Source organism: Bufo bufo, chromosome 5 (assembly GCF_905171765.1).
Source record: "Bufo bufo chromosome 5, aBufBuf1.1, whole genome shotgun sequence".
Taxonomy (NCBI): Eukaryota; Metazoa; Chordata; class Amphibia; order Anura; family Bufonidae; genus Bufo; species Bufo bufo.
Window position 1 is genome coordinate 465,294,080 of NC_053393.1, and position 22,314 is coordinate 465,316,393.

Sequence of the window (22,314 nt, forward strand, 5' to 3'; positions counted from 1 at the left end):
GATACACAGCTGATAGTCCTACTGAATAGACTGTTAGAATTTGTATTATGGCAAGAAAAAAGCTGCTAAGTAAAGAAAAACGAGTGGCCATCATTACTTTAAGAAATGAAGGTCAGTCAGTCAGCTGAAAAATTGGGAAAACTTTGAAAGTAAGGGTTATTTGACCATGAAGGAGAGAGATGGGGTGCTGCGCCAGATGACCTGGCCTCCACAGTCACCGGACCTGAACCCAATCGAGATGGTTTGGGGTGAGCTGGACCGCAGAGTGAAGGCAAAAGGGCCAACAAGTGCTAAGCATCTCTGGGAACTCCTTCAAGACTGTTGGAAGACCATTTCAGGTGACTACCTCTTGAAGCTCATCAAGAGAATGCCAAGAGTGTGCAAAGCAGTAATCAAAGCAAAAGGTGGCTACTTTGAAGAACCTAGAATATTACATATTTTCAGTTGTTTCACACTTGTTTGTTATGTATATAATTCCACATGTGTTAATTCATAGTTTTGATGCCTTCAGTGTGAATCTACAATTTTCATAGTCATGAAAATGAAGAAAACTCTTTGAAGGAGAAGGTGTGTCCAAACTTTTGGTCTGCACTGTATATATAAATATATATATATATATATATATATATATATATATATATTTAGTTTTTTTAAATTATATGTTGTTACCCTGCATTATTTGATAGGCCTGTGTTTCTTTGTTTTTTCCTGTTCTCTCTCCTACTTTAATTTGTTTTAGTGGCACTTACAATTTGGAGGTCATTTATGGATCAGCTGTTCTGGGCATAAGTAGATTCTGGAAAATTAATATTTGAAGATTTGGCGGAAATAACCTCGCCACTGGGTTTTGGAGGGGCCTGTTTGCCAGCCTCTTGCCTCTTGTGTTAATTCATAGTTTTGATGCCTTCATAGTCATGAAAATAAAGAAAACTCTTTGAATGGGAAGGTGTGTCCAAACTTTTGGTCTGTACTGTATAATGGAAAGAACTGCACCTGTTCTGTGTTTTTGAGCCGCACCTAGTTTTGGTTCACAAAAACTGATGGAAATCACTGATCAAATAACTGAAGTGTGAACTCAGCCTTTAAGAGAAAAATGGAAAAAAAAAAAAAATGGCAATGCCAGATAAGCAGGGGTGGACAGAAGCCCCATGTTGTAGGTGGTCCAAACTGAAAGAACGTGGGGTAATACAAGTAGGCAGGGACAACAGAAGTAGGAGGGGGTAGCAATACTGTAGTCCAGCAAAAAATTCCTCTCCAGCAGAACCAAATACTACAGTGGAGCACAAAACATCGCCTCCCCTGCTGCAGTATTCAACTGTATCACCGTCCTGAGGACTTGAATTCAGGAGGGCACCTGCCTAAGTAGCGATGTTCCTAGCATTTATTAATGCAGAGAGCATCGGACTGTTATGTACCTGGCCGGCGGTGTAAAGAGTGCTTGGGCGGTCGGAAATTTCCCTGTAGAGACTATGGCCAGTCCACACCTGCAGATAGGTCACATGAAAAATCCCAATAGAGGTGTTTCTATCATGGTATAGTCATTTTATCTCCCGGAAAATATTTTTTCAGGAAAACTTGATGAAATAGGCAAAAGGAGAATCCTAAAAGAACTTTCTAATCAGAAGTGAACCTAGCATAAAAGATGTTAAAAATCCAGCCCACAGCCAGCCAGATGGAAACAGTGCCAGGACCAGAAGATGGAGAAAGCAGAGACAGCAAGGGGGCTGGAAGATGGAGACAGCAGAAGACTGGAGTGGTGTGGAGAAGGCTGTTGTCATTACATAAAATATAATTACTACTGGAAAACCCCTAAATACCTCATCAAACAATCAGAACACATAAAGATGGGTTTTGTGCTTCATTTACAATTAGAAGCGACAGAACAAGCGGCCAGTGATCCGTATTGTGCCAGTGGCTCAGTTTCATCAGACGGACACCAAAACGCTGCAAGCAGTGTTTTGGTGTCCGTCTCCAAAGCGGAATGGAGACTGAACTGATGCATTCTGAGCGGATCCTTTTCCATTCAGAATGCATTAGAATGCAAACTGATCCGTTTTGGGCCGCTTGTGAGATTCCTGAACGGATCTCACAAACGGAAAGCCAAAACGCGAGTGTGAAAGTAGCCCAAGGGCTCGTGCAAATGAACATGCCGTTTTTTGCAGTCCGCAAATTGTGGATCCGCAAAACACGGATTCCGCCCGTGTGCCTTCCGCAATTTGCAGGACAGAACGGGTGGCCCATTATAGAAATGCCTCTTGTCCGCAAAACAGACAAGAATAGGACATGATCTGTAATTTTTGCAGGGCCACCGAACAGAGCAACTGATGCGGACAGCACAAGGAGTGCTGTCTGCATCTTTTGCGGTCCCATTGAAGTAAATGGGTCCGCATCCAAGCTCCAAAAAATGAGGCTTGGATGCGGAACCAAACCACGTACGTGTGAATGCGCCCTAATACAAGAAAACAATCCAACAACCTAATGCTTAGAGACAGACGTCAAGTGAAACATTGCATCGGCATGTTGGACTTCAACATGCCAAATCCTTTTGTTTCCTAGGGAGATAAGCAATCATCAGGTACAGTTGGCGAAGCATGGGGGATAAGAAGGAATACAGTAGTTATCAACGTTGTATGGTCACTTTTAGAGATCTTACCTGGAATATCTGTTTAGCATAGTTATCATCAGTTTCAACATTCACTTCTTGCAGGAATCTCTTAAGTTCTTTAAAGCTCATTTTGTTGTCCTTGTTTTTATCAGCTTTCCGTAGACATGTGTGGATCCAGCTATTAACAAATATTAAGGATTTTTATGGTACTAAGATCTAGCCTATTGCATTTCCTTAACCACTTCCAGACCGGGCCATTTACCCCCTTCCTGACCAGGCCTAATTTAGAAAATCTGACATGTGTCACTTTGGCCTCTTTCACACGGGCGTGTCCAGATTAGGTCCGGATGCGTTCCGGTGCATTGCGGCAAACCCGCGCGAGTAGGAACGCAATTGCAGTCAGTTTTGACTGCGATTGCGTTCCGATGTTCAGTTTTTATCGCGCGGGTGCAATGTGTTTTGCACGCGCGTGATAAAAAACCGACTGTGGTACCCGGACCCCAACTTCTTCACAGAAGTTCAGGTTTGGGTTAGTTGTAGTGTAGATTGTATTATTTCCCCTTATAACATGGTTATAAAGGGAAAATAATAGCATTATGAATACAGAATGCATAGTACAATAGGGCTGGAGGGGTTAAAAAAAAATAAAAAATGTAACTCACTTTTTTTTTTTTTAACCCCTCCAGCGCTATTTTACTATGCATTCTGTATTCAGAATGCTATTATTTTCCCTTATAACATGTTATTATACACTTGAATAGGAGGGAGCCGTCCCACAGAAGTGAATGGGACGGCTTGTAATTACACCTGCTCACCACTGCAATATCTACGGCTAGCAGGTAAACAATGAAGGGAAGGGTGCGCTCGCATGGAGCGTGGCCATCTCCTCAACCAGCTGATCGGCAAGGGTGCTGATCAGCTGGTTGAGGAGCCCCATCAAGGAACTGAGAAACTGATTTGACAGCTCATGTGTAGCCCTTATAACTGAACTCTAGCTCATAAACACTCATTATAGCTCAATTTCTATCAAAGTGATAAGAATATGGCCTAAATAAGTTTATGGTTCGTCAGGAGTTCAGAGATGAGGGCTACACACGTGTAAACAGAAAGCCTGCTACTCTGCAAACACACAAAAGCCGACAGTTGGGGTCCATTCACACGTCCGCAAATGGGTCTGCATCCGTTCCGCAATATCGGGAACGGGTGCGGGCCCATTCACTCTCTATGGGGCAGAGCGGGATGCGGAGAGCACACTATGTGCTCTCCGCATCCGTATTTCCGGAGCGCGGCCCCGAACTTCCGGGCTTTGGCTCTGCAAAATAATAGAACATGTCCTATTCTTGTTCGCAAGCGTTTACTTGTTCATCGGCTGATCGGCTGCTCATTTATACAAGCCATTTATCAGGAACGAGTGTTAAAGAAGTTTTCCGAGGTATTTTAACCAATGACCTATCCTCTGGACAAGTCATCAGTATCTGATTGGTGGGGGTCCGACACCCGGGACGACTGCCGATTAGCTGAGAAGTGAATGGGGCTGAGCACGATACCAAGCACAGCCGCTATACTATGTATGGCGCTGAGGGAAGGCCACGGTGCTCACAGGAGCGCCAGTGTCTTCTCAAACAGCTAATCAGCGGGGTCCCAGGTGTCAGCCCCCCACCGATTAGTATCAAAATCTCAGAAAACCATTTTAAGAATACCTCAACTTAGTAGATAGCACAATCAACAACAGGACCACACTAAGCAGACTCCTATGTAGGCAAGACGACAAGAGAAAACTGCGATGTCAATACTACTTGTACTGACTTACTTCACAGTTTTAATACTACAGAAGGGTGCCAAAGGTTGGTAAAATACAATCTGCTCATGGCCAATATACCAACCAATAATTACAAGATCCCAGCAGTAGGAGGCGGGTTTCGTACATATTTTTATCCTAAGACCTACGCCCTGTGTTAGCGGGCCCCTTTAATTACAAGCATACGTGTACTATAAAACATGGTTGATAGTAGTTTTTATAATACACCACAAAATATATGAGCACATTTATACATAGACAGATATGGAGCCTGATGTCAGAATTAGAAATAATTACAGGATGTTGTCATTATTCCACAAAAAGCAAACTCTGAAGTATAAATCTGTATTTCTGAAGGGCAGGCGTCCATAATACGGTCACTGATAACACTGGAGGTGAAACGGGTGAATGCATAAAATGGGATATTGGTGTATTCTGGATGAGAAGTACATTAAAGTGACACCAGGGATTTTTATTGCATGCCAGGGGCTGAATAGTTAAGGCTACATTCACACTCGCGTTTGGTGCGGATCCGTCATGGATATGCACAGACGGATCCGTTCAGATCGTCTGCAAACGTTCAGAACGGATCCGTTTGTATTATCTTTAACATAGCCAAGACGGATCCATCTTGAACACCATTGAAAGTCAATGGAGTACGGATCCGTTTTCTACTGTGCCAGATTGTGTCATAGAAAACGGATCCGTCCCCATTGACTTACATTGTGTGCCAGGACGGATCCGTTTGGCTCAGTTTCATCAGACGGACACCAAAACGCTGCAAGCAGTGTTTTGGTGTCCGTCTCCAAAGAGGAATGGAGACTGAACTGATGCATTCTGAGCGGATCCTTTTCCATTCAGAAGGCATTAGAATGCAAACTGATCCGTTTTGGACCGCTTGTGAGAGAGCCCTGAACGGATCTCACAAACGGAAAGCCAAAACGCCAATGTGAAAGTAGCCTTAGAAATGTAACAATTAGTGATTCATTCGGCCCTACATAACTCTCAACAAGGGAAAGGAAGGATTTTTGCCATGATTTCTGGTGTAAATGAAATAGTAATTATGACAAATATCTTTTCAGAACTACTCACTGCTCTAAGAGTTTACCAATAATAAAACTTACTAGTTGTCATATATCTACATCCAAGGCCTCATGAACATGGTCATGTGCATAAGGCCTTACAAATCTAAGATTGAATATGGATGGAGTTGCTCAATCATTATATATTAGGAGAACGGCACGGATAATGTGTCAAGGATACTGTTGTAGCTTCTGCTTTTGGCTCATGGCCCGAGAGTTCTTAATGATTTTATTTAATCCTCCAGTCCAGCGAGCAGCTTCTTCATTAGTGTTAGCGATTAAGTCTAGGTTCTTCCGTTGGCCCTTAAAGATAATGGAGAAACACCGCTCGCTAGGGACTTGACTGGCAAACCTCTTCATCCCTTCCGTCTCATGGCCAAGACGCACATCTTCAACGTCATCAATGCTGACTGACCGAGAAAATAGAAAAATGTGATTAATTCCTACATAATAAAAAAGAGCTGGTTATGGCAAACCACAACATAAGGATGCTGACAGCAAAAACAATATAGAAGAGTCATTCATTATAAAGAACAGTTATATAGCGCTGATGTTGTCTGATCCTTCATTTACCTCCCACTGGAGTGCACCCGATACTTCCCACAGCTCAAGTCTTATATCAGATCTATGTGACCACCTAAACTGTTCTTAAAGGGTAACTGGGTTTTCATAAAACTCTTGATAGGTCATAAAGACTAGACTTCTAGAAACATTCATTTTCTGGATCATTGTCACGTGTAGACTTCCACCCGATCAGCTGTCAAACTAGCAAATACTCAGTTTGCGGATCGGATCTGTACGCAGGCATAAAAATGTTAAAGGGGTTGGCCGCTTTCTGGTTATTGTCTACCAATGTGTTTGTGAGAGGATTATATGGCAGTTACTAATATTGCCTTTGCTGAAATTCTGCACCATTTTCTATATTTCATAAGGTACGCCCACTTGTTTACAAAGTCTTTTGTGCTGTCCACACAAAGGTCCTGTCCATAAAATGGCCGCTGATGGAGGGTCATGTGACCAGGCAAATCACCTCCATGTGATGCCTTCTCCATTCAAATGCACTAAACTCCCAACAGAACAAATGCAGGTGGCAGGTGCAGTGTATTGGCATGGAGGAGACATTACATGGAGGTGATCTGCCTGGTCACATGACCCTCCATCAGCCGCCATTTTATGGACAGGACCTCTTTGTCGACAGCTCCAAAGACCTGTAATGAAGGGGCATGCATTATGAAATATAGAAAATGGTGCAGCATTTCAACAAAGACTATATAAGTAAATGCCATATAACCATCTTACAAACACACTGGTCAACAGTAACCAGAAAGTGGCCAACCCCATTAATTTGTCAGCAGCACAATAAAGTAAATGAACGGGTACAGGAATCATTTACATAGATATGACATGTACTTTTTGCCAAACCAAAATGCAGGTCAACAATAAACCAGGGGAGATAACATTCAACAATTTGTGGTCACCAGTTATGCAATGTGATTAGGCAGCTTTAGCAACACACCTACCGAATGTTAATATTGACTGTGGGTAAAGTACATTTCTATTAATCAGCTGGATCTCAGTAAAACCAAGCTGGTGTATTTTCTGGATTATTGGACAAATTTAAGGTGCTCGTTGTTGCCCCCCCCCCCCTCCCCACCCCCACTGAAGGGGAATGGGATCAGTGCTAAAAAATAAGTTCTGCACAGGTAAAAGCACCACAGTATGGACCCAAAAGGGTACATTTTCCATACCTACCTTAACCACCTCAGCCCCCAGTGCTTAAACACCCTGAAAGACCAGGCCACTTTTTACACTTCTGACCTACACTACTTTCACCGTTTATTGCTCGGTCATGCAACTTACCACCCAAATGAATTTTACCTCCTTTTCTTCTCACTAATAGAGCTTTCATTTGGTGGTATTTCATTGCTGCTGACATTTTTACTTTTTTTGTTATTAATCAAAATTTAAAGATTTTTTTGCAAAAAAATGACATTTTTCACTTTCAGTTGTAAAATTTTGCAAAAAAAAACGAGATCCATATAGAAATTTTGCTCTAAATTTATAGTTCTACATGTCTTTGATAAAAAAAAAATGTTTGGGTAAAAAAAAAAATGGTTTGGGTAAAAGTTATAGCGTTTACAAACTATGGTACAAAAATGTGAATTTCCGCTTTTTGAAGCCGCTCTGACTTTCTGAGCACCTGTCATGTTTCCTGAGGTTCTACAATGCCCAGACAGTACAAACACCCCACAAATGACCCCATTTCTGAAAGTACACACCCTAAGGTATTCGCTGATGGGCATAGTGAGTTCATAGAACTTTTTATTTTTTGTCACAAGTTAGCGGAAAATGATGATTTTTTTTTTGATTTTTTTTTTTCTTACAAAGTCTCATATTCCACTAACTTGTGACAAAAAATAAAAAGTTCTATGAACTCACTATGCCCATCAGCGAATACCTTGGGGTCTCTTCTTTCCAAAATGGGGTCACTTGTGGGGTAGTTATACTGCCCTGGCATTCTAGGGGCCCAAATGTGTGGTAAGGAGTTTGAAATCAAATTCAGTAAAAAATGACCTGTGAAATCCGAAAGGTGCTCTTTGGAATATGGGCCCCTTTGCCCACCTAGGCTGCAAAAAAGTGTCACACATCTGGTATCTCCGTACTCAGGAGAAGGTGGGGAATGTGTTTTGGGGTGTCATTTTATATATACCCATGCTGGGTGAGAGAAATATCTTGGCAAAAGACAACTTTTCCCATTTTTTTATACAAAGTTGTCATTTGACCAAGATATTTATCTCACCCAGCATGGGTATATGTAAAAAGACACCCCAAAACACATTCCTCAACTTCTCCTGAGTACGGGGATACCAGATGTGTGACGCTTTTTTGCAGCCTAGGTGGGCAAAGGGGCCCATATTCCAAAGAGCACCTTTCGGATTTCACTCCTCATTTTTTCCTGAATTTGATTTCAAACTCCTTACCACACATTTGGGCCCCTAGAATACCAGGGCAGTATAACTACCCCACAAGTGACCCTATTTTGGAAAGAAGACACCCCAAGGTATTCCGTGAGGGGCATGGCGAGTTCCTAGAATTTTTTATTTTTTGTCACAAGTTAGTGGAAAATGAGGATTTTTTTTTTAATTTTTTTTTTCATACAAAGTCTCATATTCCACAAACTTCTGACAAAAAATAAAAACTTCCATGAACTCACTATGCCCATCAGCGAATACCTTGGGGTCTCTTCTTTCCAAAATGGGGTCACTTGTGGGGTAGTTATACTGCCCTGGCATTCTAGGGGCCCAAATGTGTGGTAAGTAGGTAAATAACCTGTGAAATCCGAAAGGTGCTCTTTGGAATGTGGGCCCCTTTGCCCACCTAGGCTGCAAAAAAGTGTCACACATCTGGTATCTCCGTACTCAGGAGAAGTTGAGGAATGTGTTTTGGGGTGTCTTTTTACATATACCCATGCTGGGTGAGATAAATATCTTGGTCAAATGCCAACTTTGTATAAAAAAATGGGAAAAGTTGTCTTTTGCCAAGATATTTCTCTCACCCAGCATGGGTATATGTAAAATGACACCCCAAAACACATTCCCCAACTTCTCCCGATTACGGAGATACCAGATGTGTGACACTTTTTTGCAGCCTAGGTGGGCAAAGGGGCCCATATACAAAAGAGCACCTTTCGGATTTCACAGGTCATTTTTTACAGAATTTGATTTCAAACTCCTTACCACACATTTGGGCCCCTAGAATGCCAGGGCAGTATAACTACCCCACAAGTGACCCCATTTTGGAAAGAAGAGACCCCAAGGTATTCGCTGATGGGCATAGTGAGTTCATGGAACTTTTTATTTTTTGTCACAAGTTAGTGGAATATGAGACTTTGTATGAAAAAAAAAATAAAAAAAAAAATCATCATTTTCCACTAACTTGTGACAAAAAATAAAAAATTCTAGGAACTCGCCATGCCCCTCACGGAATACCTTGGGGTGTCTTCTTTCCAAAATGGGGTCACTTGTGGGGTAGTTATACTGCCCTGGCATTTTCCAGGGGCCCTAATGTGTGGTAAGTAGGTAAATGACCTGTGAAATCCTAAAGGTGCTCTTTGGAATATGGGCCCCTTTGCCCACCTAGGCTGCAAAAAAGTGTCACACATGTGGTATCGCCGTATTCAGGAGACGTTGGGGAATGTGTTTTGGGGTGTCATTTTACATATACCCATGCTGGGTGAGAGAAATATCTTGGCAAAAGACAACTTTTCCCATTTTTTTATACAAAGTTGGCATTTGACCAAGATATTTCTCTCACCCAGCATGGGTATATGTAAAATGACACCCCAAAACACATTCCCCAACTTCTCCTGAGTACGGCGATACCAGATGTGTGACACTTTTTTGCAGCCTAGATGCGCAAAGGTGCCCAAATTCCTTTTAGGAGGGCATTTTTAGACATTTGGATACCAGACTTCTTCTCACGCTTTGGGGCCCCTAGAATGCCAGGGCAGTATAAATACCCCACATGTGACCCCATTTTGGAAAGAAGACACCCCAAGGTATTCAATGAGGGGCATGGCGAGTTCATAGAAAAAAAGGCACAAGTTAGCGGAAATTGATATTTTTTATTTTTTTCTCACAAAGTCTCCCGTTCCGCTAACTTGGGACAAAAATTTCAATCTTTCATGGACTCAATATGCCCCTCACGGAATACCTGGGGGTGTCTTCTTTCCGAAATGGGGTCACATGTGGGGTATTTATACTGCCCTGGCATTCTAGGGGCCCTAAAGCGTGAGAAGAAGTCTGGAATATAAATGTCTAAAAAATTTTACGCATTTGGATTCCGTGAGGGGTATGGTGAGTTCATGTGAGATTTTATTTTTTGACACAAGTTAGTGGAATATGAGACTTTGTAAGAAAAAAAAAAAAAAATTACGCTAACTTGGGCCAAAAAAATATCTGAATGGAGCCTTACAGAGGGGTGATCAATGACAGGGGGGGTGATCAATGACAGGGGGGTTGATCATCGACAGGGGGGTGATCAATGACAGGGGGGTGATCAGGGAGTCTATATGGGGTGATCACCACAGTCATTGATCACGCCCGTGTAAGGCTTCATTCAGACGTCCGGATGCGTTTTGCGGATCCGATCCATCTATCAGTGCATCCGTAAAAATCATGCGGACATCTGAATGGAGCTTTACAGGGGGGTAATCAATGACAGGGGGGTAATCAATGACAGGGGGGTGATCAGGGAGTCTATATGGGGTGATCACCACAGTCATTGATCATGCCCCTGTAAGGCTTCATTCAGACGTCCGGATGCGTTTTGCGGATCCGATCCATCTATCAGTGCATCCGTAAAAATCATGCGGACGTCTGAATGGAGCTTTACAGGGGGGTAATCAATGACAGGGGTGTAATCAATGACAGGGGGGTGATCAGGGAGTCTATATGGGGTGATCACCACAGTCATTGATCACGCCCCTGTAAGGCTTCATTCAGACGTCCGGATGCGTTTTGCGGATCCGATCCATCTATCAGTGCATCCGTAAAAATCATGCGGACGTCTGAATGGAGCTTTACAGGGGGGTGATCAATGACAGGGGGGTGATCAGGGAGTCTATATGGGGTGATCACCACATTCATTGATCACGCCCCTGTAAGGCTTCATTCAGACGTCCGGATGCGTTTTGCGGATCCGATCCATCTATCAGTGGATCCGTAAAAATCATGCGGACGTCTGAATGGAGCTTTACAGGGGGTTGATCAATGACAGGGGGGTAATCAATGACAGGGGGGTGATCAGGGAGTCTATATGGGGTGATCAGGGGTGATTAGGGGTGATCAGGGGCTAATAAGGGGTTAATAAGTGACGGGGGGGGGGTGTAGTGTAGTGTAGTGGTGCTTGGTGCTACTTTACTGAGCTACCTGTGTCCTCTGGTGGTCGATCCAAACAAAGGGGACCACCAGAGGACCAGGTAGCAGGTATATTAGACGCTGTTATCAAAACAGCGTCTAATATACCTGTTAGGGGTTAAAAAAAACACATCTCCAGCCTGCCAGCGAACGATCGCCGCTGGCAGGCTGGAGATCAACTCTCTTACCTTCCGTTCCTGTGAGCGCGCGCGCCTGTGTGCGCGCGTTCACAGGAAGTCTCGCGTCTCGCGAGATGACGCGTATATGCGTGACTGTGCGCAGGGCTGCCACCTCCGGAACGCGATCCTGCGTTAGGCGGTCCGGAGGTGGTTAAAGTGTCCCTGTACTTTTAATATGTCACAGCCAAATATCAAAGGTTTTGATCAGTGGGGGCTGATTTCTGCTTCCCCCACCACTCACATAGAGCACCGTCTCTCCTCTAGGATCCTGTCTGGAGTCCATCTCCAGCAGCGAGGAGAGAGTGTTCTGTGTGAGCGCTCGTTGGGGGCTCTCAGCACGCCAGCCCTCAACTGATCAAAATCTTTAATGTCTCTATGACTTATCAAACGGTTTTTAAAGTACAGGGACACTTTAATTATCCCTATGTAAGTGTGAGGGTAAGAGCAGTTATGCAGTTGCACATAGAAAATGTTTCCATATGTTTCCCAAAGCTAAAGTAGGAGGTGGAGAGGGTGGAAGGGCCACTGTAAATACAGATGTTTCATGAGGAAAAATACAGATCAGGAGCCACAATGTCCTACGGGTCATCCTGAAAGCTCCGTGTGTGTTGAATCTGGCCCTCAGCCTGCATGCCGAATGCATCTGCTAGCCAAACAAGAGGGACGAAAACACAAGTATCGATATCAGTGAAATACAAAGTCCAGTCATAAAAAGAGAAAGTCACAGCAGACATGGAAGCGGATCCCTTTGATTTCTCCAGGACACTGAGGACACACCCGGCCACTTCTCTATTACCAGGAATGTACAACAATGATTTATGCAATTCTCATTAAAATCTGCTCATTGAAACTCATATTTGCTTTGCAAATATATGCTGGTATGCAGTGTAATCTATAACTAAAAACTATACAATTATATAGGTGTAATGTTACAGCAGCTAGAGGAGGACAGGATCAGGTTCCTACCTGTGAGCTTACAAAATCATCCTCCACAGGAGGAAAATAGGTTAAATGTAAGTGGTTGCCGAGAACCAACATCACAATCATTGCAGACTGGGCCTGGAAAAGAGTCCCGGCCACCTGAGAAGAGTCATGGTCATTCATGAATTCCTGCTCTCCTGCTGATGACTGACAGGCTTCTACCTCGTTTTCTCCCTTTCTCTCTAGGAGAGAACTGCCAATCATCAGCAGAAGGGCGAGAGAGCAGGAGATTATGGATAACCAGGACTCTTCTCAGGTAGATTTGACTCTTTTCAAGGCCTGGGCTGCAATGATTAAGATGATGGTTCCCGGCAACCACTTACTTTTAGCTCATGAGTGACACATCGGCATTTCGGTCACTAATTTATGCTGCCCTCAGAGAGGTCAGCATAAAGTTGATGACAGGTTCCCTTTAAAGGGGTATTCAGGTTATAACAAGTTATTCGCAGGATAGGGGATACATATGAGATTGGTGGGGACCCTACCGCTGCGACCCCCATGATCACGAGAACAGGGGCCCTGTACCCCGTGGAGCACCCAGAAATGGACAGAGCGGCTGGTTGGAAAAGCAAGCCACCGCTACATTCATTTTTTTTATTTTTTTTTTATTTTTTATGGTTCAATAAGATTTTATTATTATTATTATCAAATACAATCATAAGAGAACATCCCAAATTGCAGTATACATACCGCATACAAAGATACGCTACATTCATTTTTATGGGAGCAGTGGAGATAGCCACATGCTGTCCTCAACCATCTCCGGCGCTACATAAGGAATGAATAGAGCGGAGGCGCGCTTTTCTTTGGTTGCGCAGAATCTGTCGCAGACAAAATAGCTATGTACTCTACACATGGTCATCTCTTGTTGATTAGTTTACTTTATAATTAATTGTACGGTCACTTTCACTGATGCTGTATCTGTCGGCTCACTTAATGGGTTTCCTGATGTCATTTTTTTTTAACAGGCAAGTCACATTATAGCTTGACTCCAATTGTTGGAATTGTAATTAAAGTCTCCATGAGGCTGCAGATCGCTCTGACTGCACTGTTATTAGACAGCTGTGGTCACAGTGAAGATCCCGGGCACCAGCCAAAGTAGTCTCCAGGCATGTGATCTCTGTGACAGGCTGTCACAGCGATCCACTGTGAAGAAAAAGATTGCTCAGATGCAGTGGTCGTAAATGACCATGACATCTGAGGGGGTTAAATGTCCGCATTCAGAGTGATCGTTGATCATGGACACTGCCAGCAGCTGTCTGCTGTTTAAAACAAGTCATCTGCTGACAATGCACCCACTCAGCTCCTGAGTAGGCACCATCTTTAAAGCCCCGAAATCCACTATACACGTACACTGGATGTCACCAATGGGTTAAACACCATACATACTACACTTTTTATAGCAATAGTTTTTAGTTTAAGTTATTCCCTATCCACAAAATAGAGGATAACCAGCAGTGGGATCCCCACTGATCCTGAGATTGGGGTTCCCATTCCCTCGTCTAAATGGAGCATGTGCAAGGCCACTTCATTTATTGTCTACGGACTGCTGAGCACTGTACATAGCCATCTCCTGCAGTCCCATAGAAGAGCCACATGCTTGAACTGTCTCTCCATTTCGACGGAGTAACAGGACACCCGCCGATCAGATAGTTATCTCCCATCCTGTGAATGGAATAACTTTAAGGTCTCTTTGACACAAGCGAGTTTTCCGCTCAGGTGCAAGGCGTGAAGTGAACGCATAGCACCTGCAATGAACCCTGACCCACTCATTTCAATGGGTCTGTGCACATGAGCGTTGTTTTTTTGAACAAATCAGTTCTGCGTTCCGTGAGAAATCGCAGCATGTTCTATATTCTCCATTTTTCATGCAGCCCAGCTCCATAGAAGTCAATGGGGCTTCAGTGAAAAACACATTGCATCCGGATGTAACCAGGATGCAATGCGTTTCTCACTGATGGTTGATAGGAGAAGTTGTTTGTAAGTCTTCCGTTTTTTATCACATGCGTCACCTCTGGGACCCGCACCTACAATGAGAACGGAAATGAACGGAGGGCGCTCTCGATTCATTTATATGGGGCCGCTGGCTCGGCTATTTCAGTCTGCCCCATAGAAATGAATGGGAGCAGTGCTGTGCGCTTCCCTTCAAGTCTATGGGAGCAGAACTTGGTGGTGGACAGACCCTGGGAAATCCGGGGTCCTCCAGCCACAGCTCTCCCCGATCAGTTCTGGTTGTAGGTGCTAGCTATATGCCCCTATTGTCTGTGATGGGAATACCTCTTTAACCCTAATACTGGACCTTTATTCAGGCTATTAGTTCTACTCTATTCACAGGGCATCTACCATGGTGGATTGATCTAAAATATTATATACTGCAAAGCAAATTCTTAGTATCCAAAGTCAAAAGTTTATAGGGTTAATGTAATTCGAGCACTGTCAGAAAGCACGGCAGGGGTATGTTATTACTTATGATGCAGCCAGTATAGATTTTCACTTTCCACACAATCCCAACATAGGGAGCCACAGCGCTGTTGCTGCCAGCAGCTAAACACAACTTTCAGTCATCTTTGATGTTTGGCCGATGAACAAAAAACCTTGAACATGCAAAAACCAAAGGGATATGCCAAAAATGTCAGATAGGTAGGGGTCCAACTTCGTTGACCCACTCCAACCTCAAGGATGGGGCCCTGGACATTCACGGCATATTCTGTTCATATGCCATAAATGTCTAAAAGGGAATACCCCTTTAAGTGATACTAGTTATATAAAGAATATTACATCAGGGGGAAAATGATGTTAAAGAGTTTACATTTACTAAGTAAAGTAGAGGAAATTAAGAAATTCAAAGTGATAACTCCTGACTTCCATGCAGATAACTTAGGAGCCAGTTATATCACAAAGGAAGCTCTTGAGCTCCAGAAGGTCAATTCCAGTCCTAACTAAAACACAGTACAATACAACAGATGGGATGTGTAAATGTATGGGATGAGGCAGCATTATTCCTGCCGGGTTCACCGGCAGATGACATAATAACATATAGAGAGCACATTCCGAATTGTCCTGCAGGCATTGTGCATGATGAAAAGACACCAGCGTGCAAACAGCGGTAATGGGGCTGGGGAGGACATCTGCTGACGGTAATATTCCTTCATGTTTAATATATAAGAATAAACAGACAATGGGTCACATAAAAGCTATAAATGAGCTTTTTATATCATATATGCCGAGAGATGCGATACCTCCATACCTCCTAAAACTAAGAGAAAGCACTGAAGACTTCTGGTGATGAAGCTTAGTCTCACTAATCAGGCCATATACCAGTATATGGATACCTTTTCAGATCACAAAGAAAATTTAGGAAGGGTTCTGAGAATGGGAAGAAGTCACATCAAGGTGTCCCTATGACTGCCACTGTATGGCCAGCTTTATCCTATACATGGACCACACCTGACCTGCAGAAACGTAAAGCTGGCCATACTGTACGTTAGGCATTTCAGAGTTGTTTTCTTCTTGTGGTTCATGGTTGGCCCGTGGAGATTTTCACATTGAAAGACACTGGCACAAATCTGTCATCTGAAGGACTTCCAACTACCTGAGAACAACACATTCCTTCCACAGACCTTTATCTGCTTTCAGTCAGCGTCTGTCATGCTGGTTTTTGTGACAGGTAGAAAACAATCTATATGCCCCTTTATGAATTCCACAATCTTCAGGCCCATGTTTCCCAACCAGGTTTCCAAGGAACCCCATAAAACTGTTACAATAGGGAAAGGGAACTGATTTTAGCTGCTCAAAAGCTGCTCTGCAAAAGCAGTAATATATCTGAGCCAAATGATCGCACTGGACAAGAATGATAGAAAGCTTTGCTCACAGCCACACCGAACGTCTGTAAAGTGTAACTTGCATTTTAGTTTATTTTAAATATATGGTAAGGATGCAGAGATTAAGGGGGTCATTTACTAAGCTGAAATACGCCTTAGTTAGGCGCAGATGGCGATGCAACAGATATCTGCGACTTCGCCTTGCTCACGCCAGTTCTAAAATTGTGGGCATGGGGAGGGAAGGGGACGGGACAGCGTAGAAAATGGTCTAAATGTAAGAAAGCTCAGAAGCGGTCTTACATTAAGAACTGGCGCTGGATACGCTGAAGTTATGGAGTGGCCGGCCCCTCTTCATAACTCCGGCAAGTCCAAAACCAGCGCAGGGGTTTATTAAGACCGGCCTCTAAAACGCCGTTCTTAATAAATGTGCCCCTAAATATTTTTCTAATGTGCTTTCTTAGGGAAATATGTTTCTTTGTACTAAAAACAGGGTGTAAGATCTTCTTATCAAAGCTCTACAGAGAGTCAGTCTTCAGTTCTGTGCAGAGGATCCCAGCTGCCCCCTGCCACGACCCCAGTCCCTGACTATGTACATGCGCCCTTACTATCACTGCCCATCTCCCTGCATAGCTGGGCGTTGTTAGGGGCGGTGCTGGTGCTGCAGCAGAGAAGAGAGAAGTGCATCATGGGTTTGGTTGGATGCAACAACAGGAAGCACTACATAGAGGATGGAAACAAACCGGAGGGATTACATTACATGGTGAAAACAAGTCAGGAGAATCCAAATTGAAAAAAGAAAGCATGGGGAAAATGTAAATGAGGTAAACAACTGCATGTGCATATCTGTCAAAGGTTCCCTAGAAGTTAAAACATTCTTAGGGGTTCCTCTGCAGTAAATAAGGTTTGGAATTGCTGCTCTAGTGTATTGAGAGAAAAAAAAAAAACTTTTAATATATGAAATATACGATAATATATAGATACTGTCCCATTGCCGAGAATAGCTATTAATGCTCCAGAGGCAGGTTAGCAAGTTGCAATCCGTAACAATGGCAGGAAACCTGGACTATCACAGAGCTGTCGGCTAGGGTTTCAGATATCGGTGTCTCTCTACGACAAGCATAACCTTTATAGAAACCGTGAGAAACGGCTCAAGCTTTTATGGCTCCTGAAGATAACATGAATTATCTATGAACATACAGAACTGTAAAGGCGGTTTACACACTTCAAGTAGCAGACGATTATCAGGAAGGAGACGTTCCTTCCCAACAGTCGGCTGCTCGTTCAGTGGGGGTGAGGCGCTGCATTTACATGCCACCTCCACAGGATGAGGACGAGGGATCATTTAAAGACTTGGGGGGGGGGGCATATTTTGGGTATACCTGGCATTACTGGGGTATGATAAAAAAAACTGACCCATTCATTGCCATGGGGCCATGCACACATCCATATTTTTTGTGGATCTGTGTGGAAATTATAGAACATGTCCTATTCTAGTCTATATTTGCAGAATAGCCCCTTTATTGATGTGCGAAAAATATGAAACGCACACAGAAGGTACCGGTATTTTGCAGAGCGAAATATATGGACGTGACCATGTGCCTCAGGCCCTGACTTGAATATAACTTTACCCAGAGAACTAGGCCTGGAGAACCTGCAACGTGCCAAGTGTGTGGGTGGTGGTGGTGGTGGTGGGCTGCGGGGTTCAAAGAATTTAAAAAAGTGAGAAAGAGAGAAGGGAAAAGTAGAAGAGAAGGGGGAAAGACAAAGAACAACTTTATTTTATGGGTTGTTAAAATTGTGGCGGTATGTAGTATAATTATTTTTGTTAAAGTGTGCCATTTAAAAAAAAGTTTTATGGCAACTGACAAAAATACTTTTTGGAGGAGACTTTTTATATTGACCATAGCCTAACAATATAACATTAATCTAAGGCTACATGCACACGACCGTATGTGTTTTGTGGTCTGCAAATTGAGGATCAGCAAAAAAACAAAAACAAACGCATGACATCCGTATGCCATCCGTTCTTTTTGTTTGCGGATCTATTGAAACAATGCCTAAACCAGACAAGAATAGGACATGTTTATTTATTTTGCGGGGCTACGGAACGGACATTCTGATGCGGACACGGAAAAAAAAACAACGTTCGTGTGCATGTAGCCTAAAAGTAATTTTTTAAAAATTGATCTTTTTCATGCTATTTTATTTAATACAAGGTTACAGTGAAGCTATGATCGGTCATCACAGGGATGACCTGGTTGAAGACTGATCCATTATTACTGGTTCCTGATCAGTGCATTATGCCCACGTCTGTAACCAATAGCCTCGGCTCCGAGATTGGGCCAATTTTCCCCTGAAGCAAATCCATAAAAAGGAGGAGGCTGGGTAGTTGTTACACCACAGTGGACTTACTGCCCTTATTCTCAATAGATTCTGATTAATAATCTGCAATAAAAGGTTTTTGCTGAGATAGCATGTGCAGTCAGCCAGCCTAGCCCAAGCCACAAGGTTATACCACACAATGCTATTTATTGGCCATGTTTAAACACCACTGACAGTAGAGAGTTAAAGGTGATACACAGCAAAGTATTTTCCAGCCCAACAGATGGAAGGGAGTGTAGCCTGGCCCCTGTCCAATTTCTTCTGTATCCTGTAAACACTTCATTAAATACAAGCTCTGCCGTGACACGGTCATATATGTTTTACCTTTAAACCACAAAACTGTTCAAATAAGATCTGTCACATGAAGAGCTTCTTGGCTTACTCTCTGGTGACTTATGTCCATGCCCTACCTTTTTATCACATAGGTTACTTCTCATGCTGTAGCTCCGCAATCTTCTTACATCACAGCTTTAAGAGTCACATGCAATCTTCCATATTATATGGGGTATTCTGTTTTTTTTAATTGTTTATATTGTAGGATATTATACATTTTTCCGATACACGTCTTTAAAATTTTATTTATATACGTTTCTTATATCAGGTGGTTGACCCCTATCTGCACAGTAGAAGGGTATAGCCCATGAATCAGTCGAGCCCTGTGTAATGCATTCAGCCTAATTGAAATATGGCATCAGTCATGTGGCAACCCACTGACATTCAGTAAGCAACAGTGTTACATGACATATGTGCTGTGTGAGTACACAGGAATCTTCCATGGGATAACTACATGGGACTAATGGTGGAACCCATTCCAGCCATTACAACTACTTCACTCTATGTATGTTTACATGGCTGCCAGTTTCCAGGTGATTTGTAAAATGGCTGCCTGTCTCTAGGTGATATTGTCATGTTGTTAATTACACATACAAAGGAGACGGAACAATCTTACACATGCTTGTACGTGGACACTGAGACATGAGATGCTGCTGCAGGCAGTAATGTTTTATATACTCTATAACTATGTGCTGCATCTCAATAAACTACTATTCACCTGTTAAATATCTGGACAGTTAACTGAATGCCAGAGGCCACATGACAAGCTTGATGGTCACATGACCGCCGACAGTTAGTCCTGTAGGAGATCTGAATAGGACTATAAAACCGTACAAAAGGCATTTTATAGGCCGTACCATTTATTTTTCTTTAGAAAGAGGCCATTGTGAAGATTAGAGATGAGCGAATCGACTTCGTATGAAACATCGAAGTCGATTCGCATAAAACTTAGTTGACAGACGGATGAGATCAGTGAGGGCAGTAAAGTGCATTTGACAGGTTCCCTTTAAAGGGGTTGTCTCATCTCAATGTTACTAAGGCAAGAAACAGTTAGCCAGCAGGAGCTCCGTACAGTATTAGAATGTATTGGCTCCGGTGAGCCGAAGTTATTGCTTTGCGAAGTCTCGCGAGACTTCGCATAGTAACTTCATAAATTAATTTGTACTGTAAAAAAAAAACATTTCCCGAACTCGGGTTCGGTTCCAAATGGTACCTTGGAACCAAACCCAAGTTCGGGAATTTTTTTTTAAAGTACAAATTAATTTATTAAGTTATTACACAAAGTATTGCCAGACTTTACGAAGCAATAACTTTGGCTCATCGGAGTAAATACATTCTAATACTGTACGGAGCTCCTGCTGGCCAACTGTTTCTTGCCTTAGTAACATTGAGATGAGACAACCCCTTTAAAGGGAACCTGTCAAATGCACTTTACTGCCCTCACTGATCTCAGCCGTCTGTCATTTCTGTCATGGCAGTCAGTACTTAGCGCCCCGGATGGGTTGGTCGGTGCTTAGTAGTAGGATTATTCCATCAACAGTTTAATAAAGATACCACTGCAATTATATAGTCTTTATAAATTTTTGGATCACCTGGAATAAGGTAATGGCCGACACTAGTGTCTCAGTCCCACTTGTTCATGGGCAATCGAAGCAAGTAGCAAGCATACAGTCTGGACAGACGCGCTGTGCTGTCGAGGAGCGTCTCTCAGTACTGTTTCAGAGTACTGGCATGCCGAAGCCCACCGCTGCAAGAGAGAGGAGTCTGATGAGGATCGCTGTCCCTGCCCTCCTCCTGACGATGACTGGCAGGTTTCTTTACTTTGCACAACAGGCAAGAAAACTGTCAGTCATCATCAGGAGATGGGGATGGCAGGGGCAGCGAGCCTAATCGGACTCATCTCCCTTGAAGTGCTCGCACACAATGTGGGCTTTGGAGTGTCAGTACTCTAAAAGTACCGATTGCTATGAAAGACGTGCTGAAATCTGTGGGTCTGTCAGTATACCATACTGATTTCAGTGCAGGTGACAGGTTCCTTTGAAGTGACTGGCGGCTATCTATGTATACACACTTACTCAAGGAATGCTGTCAATCACGGATAACACCTCCCCCATGTACATCTGAGATCAGAAAAAGCAGAGATATAAATCTCTCAATTTAATAAGGCGCATATAGAGCTTTCCATATGAGATATAATTGTGGAATGCATATCACTGCAAAGAGACCCTATAAAACGTAGCTTTTATTAGTACACTTAAAAGATAAATATATAATCACGAAAATTAAACAAACAACTCCTAAAACTAAATGAAGAAAAATGGTACCACAAGAAAACTTGCGCTTAAGATACTGGCATGTCAGAAATGACTAGTCATCAAGTCCATAATAAGACCACTATGCTATATCAGTCATGTTGTCCTTATTACTCACTGTTACGTTGCTCAGGGTTATGGTCCAGGTAAGCCATCGTGAAGTTGGGGTGAGCTTGAATCTTGCCCTGTTGAACCCCTGAGGCTATCCCTGCCTACGAGCAGAGCAGCCTCCCTGAGACGGGCTCCCCAACTTCTCGTGGCTAAACCCTGGTACTGTCGCCTATACAGCCCTGATGATTCTTCAGTGACTATGTTAAGAATAATTCCAACCTTGTTGACGTAGTCCTAACGAGTTTCCCCAATTTATTTTGATGACTGGTTCATCAGGGATCAAAGCTGAAGAGATATGTCCAAAGATAAATCCAGATAATGGTAAACCTGTAGTAAGACTCAAGGTAAAAGTGGCATCCTGATGGAGCAGAGCGCACCCCTTCATGGGATGGCACAATGCTTAGAAGCATTTCTCCTAGAGCAGGGATTCCCAACCTGCAGCCCTCCAACTGTTGTAAAACTACAGCTCCCACAATGCCCTGCTGCAGACTGATGGCTGTAGTCTGTCCAGGCATGCTGGGAGTTGTAGATCTGCAACATCTGGAGGGCCACAGGTTGGCCATCCCTGTCCTAGACCAGAGGATAATAAACCCATAGTATGGTGCTGCATGGAACATCGTACAGTGGGGGTCTGTGTCTACAGTTTATTGTACGGAGCATAGGGGTTCCATGGTATGAAGCCGCAGGGGCTCTGTGTGCCTCTGTATACCCTAACGCACACAGGTCTCTGGCAGGGGCTTATTTCTCTTGAGAATAAAAGATTTGGCATGTCAAAAACTAGGGATGTCCCGA

General features: G+C 43.2%; 1 protein-coding gene across 3 annotated transcripts in view; it reads right to left on the reverse strand.

Moving 5' to 3' along the window:
* Positions 1-22,314, reverse strand: part of PLCD1 (phospholipase C delta 1) — a 121,959-nt gene that overhangs the window by 31,627 nt on the left and 68,018 nt on the right. For all 3 annotated transcript variants that reach the window (XM_040433743.1, XM_040433742.1, XM_040433744.1), the window contains 2 exons: positions 5,667-5,895; positions 2,654-2,783 (listed from right to left, as the gene is read on the reverse strand). In XM_040433743.1, coding sequence (XP_040289677.1) covers positions 2,654-2,783; positions 5,667-5,895 — 359 coding nt within the window. The remainder of the gene's footprint in view (positions 1-2,653; positions 2,784-5,666; positions 5,896-22,314) is intronic.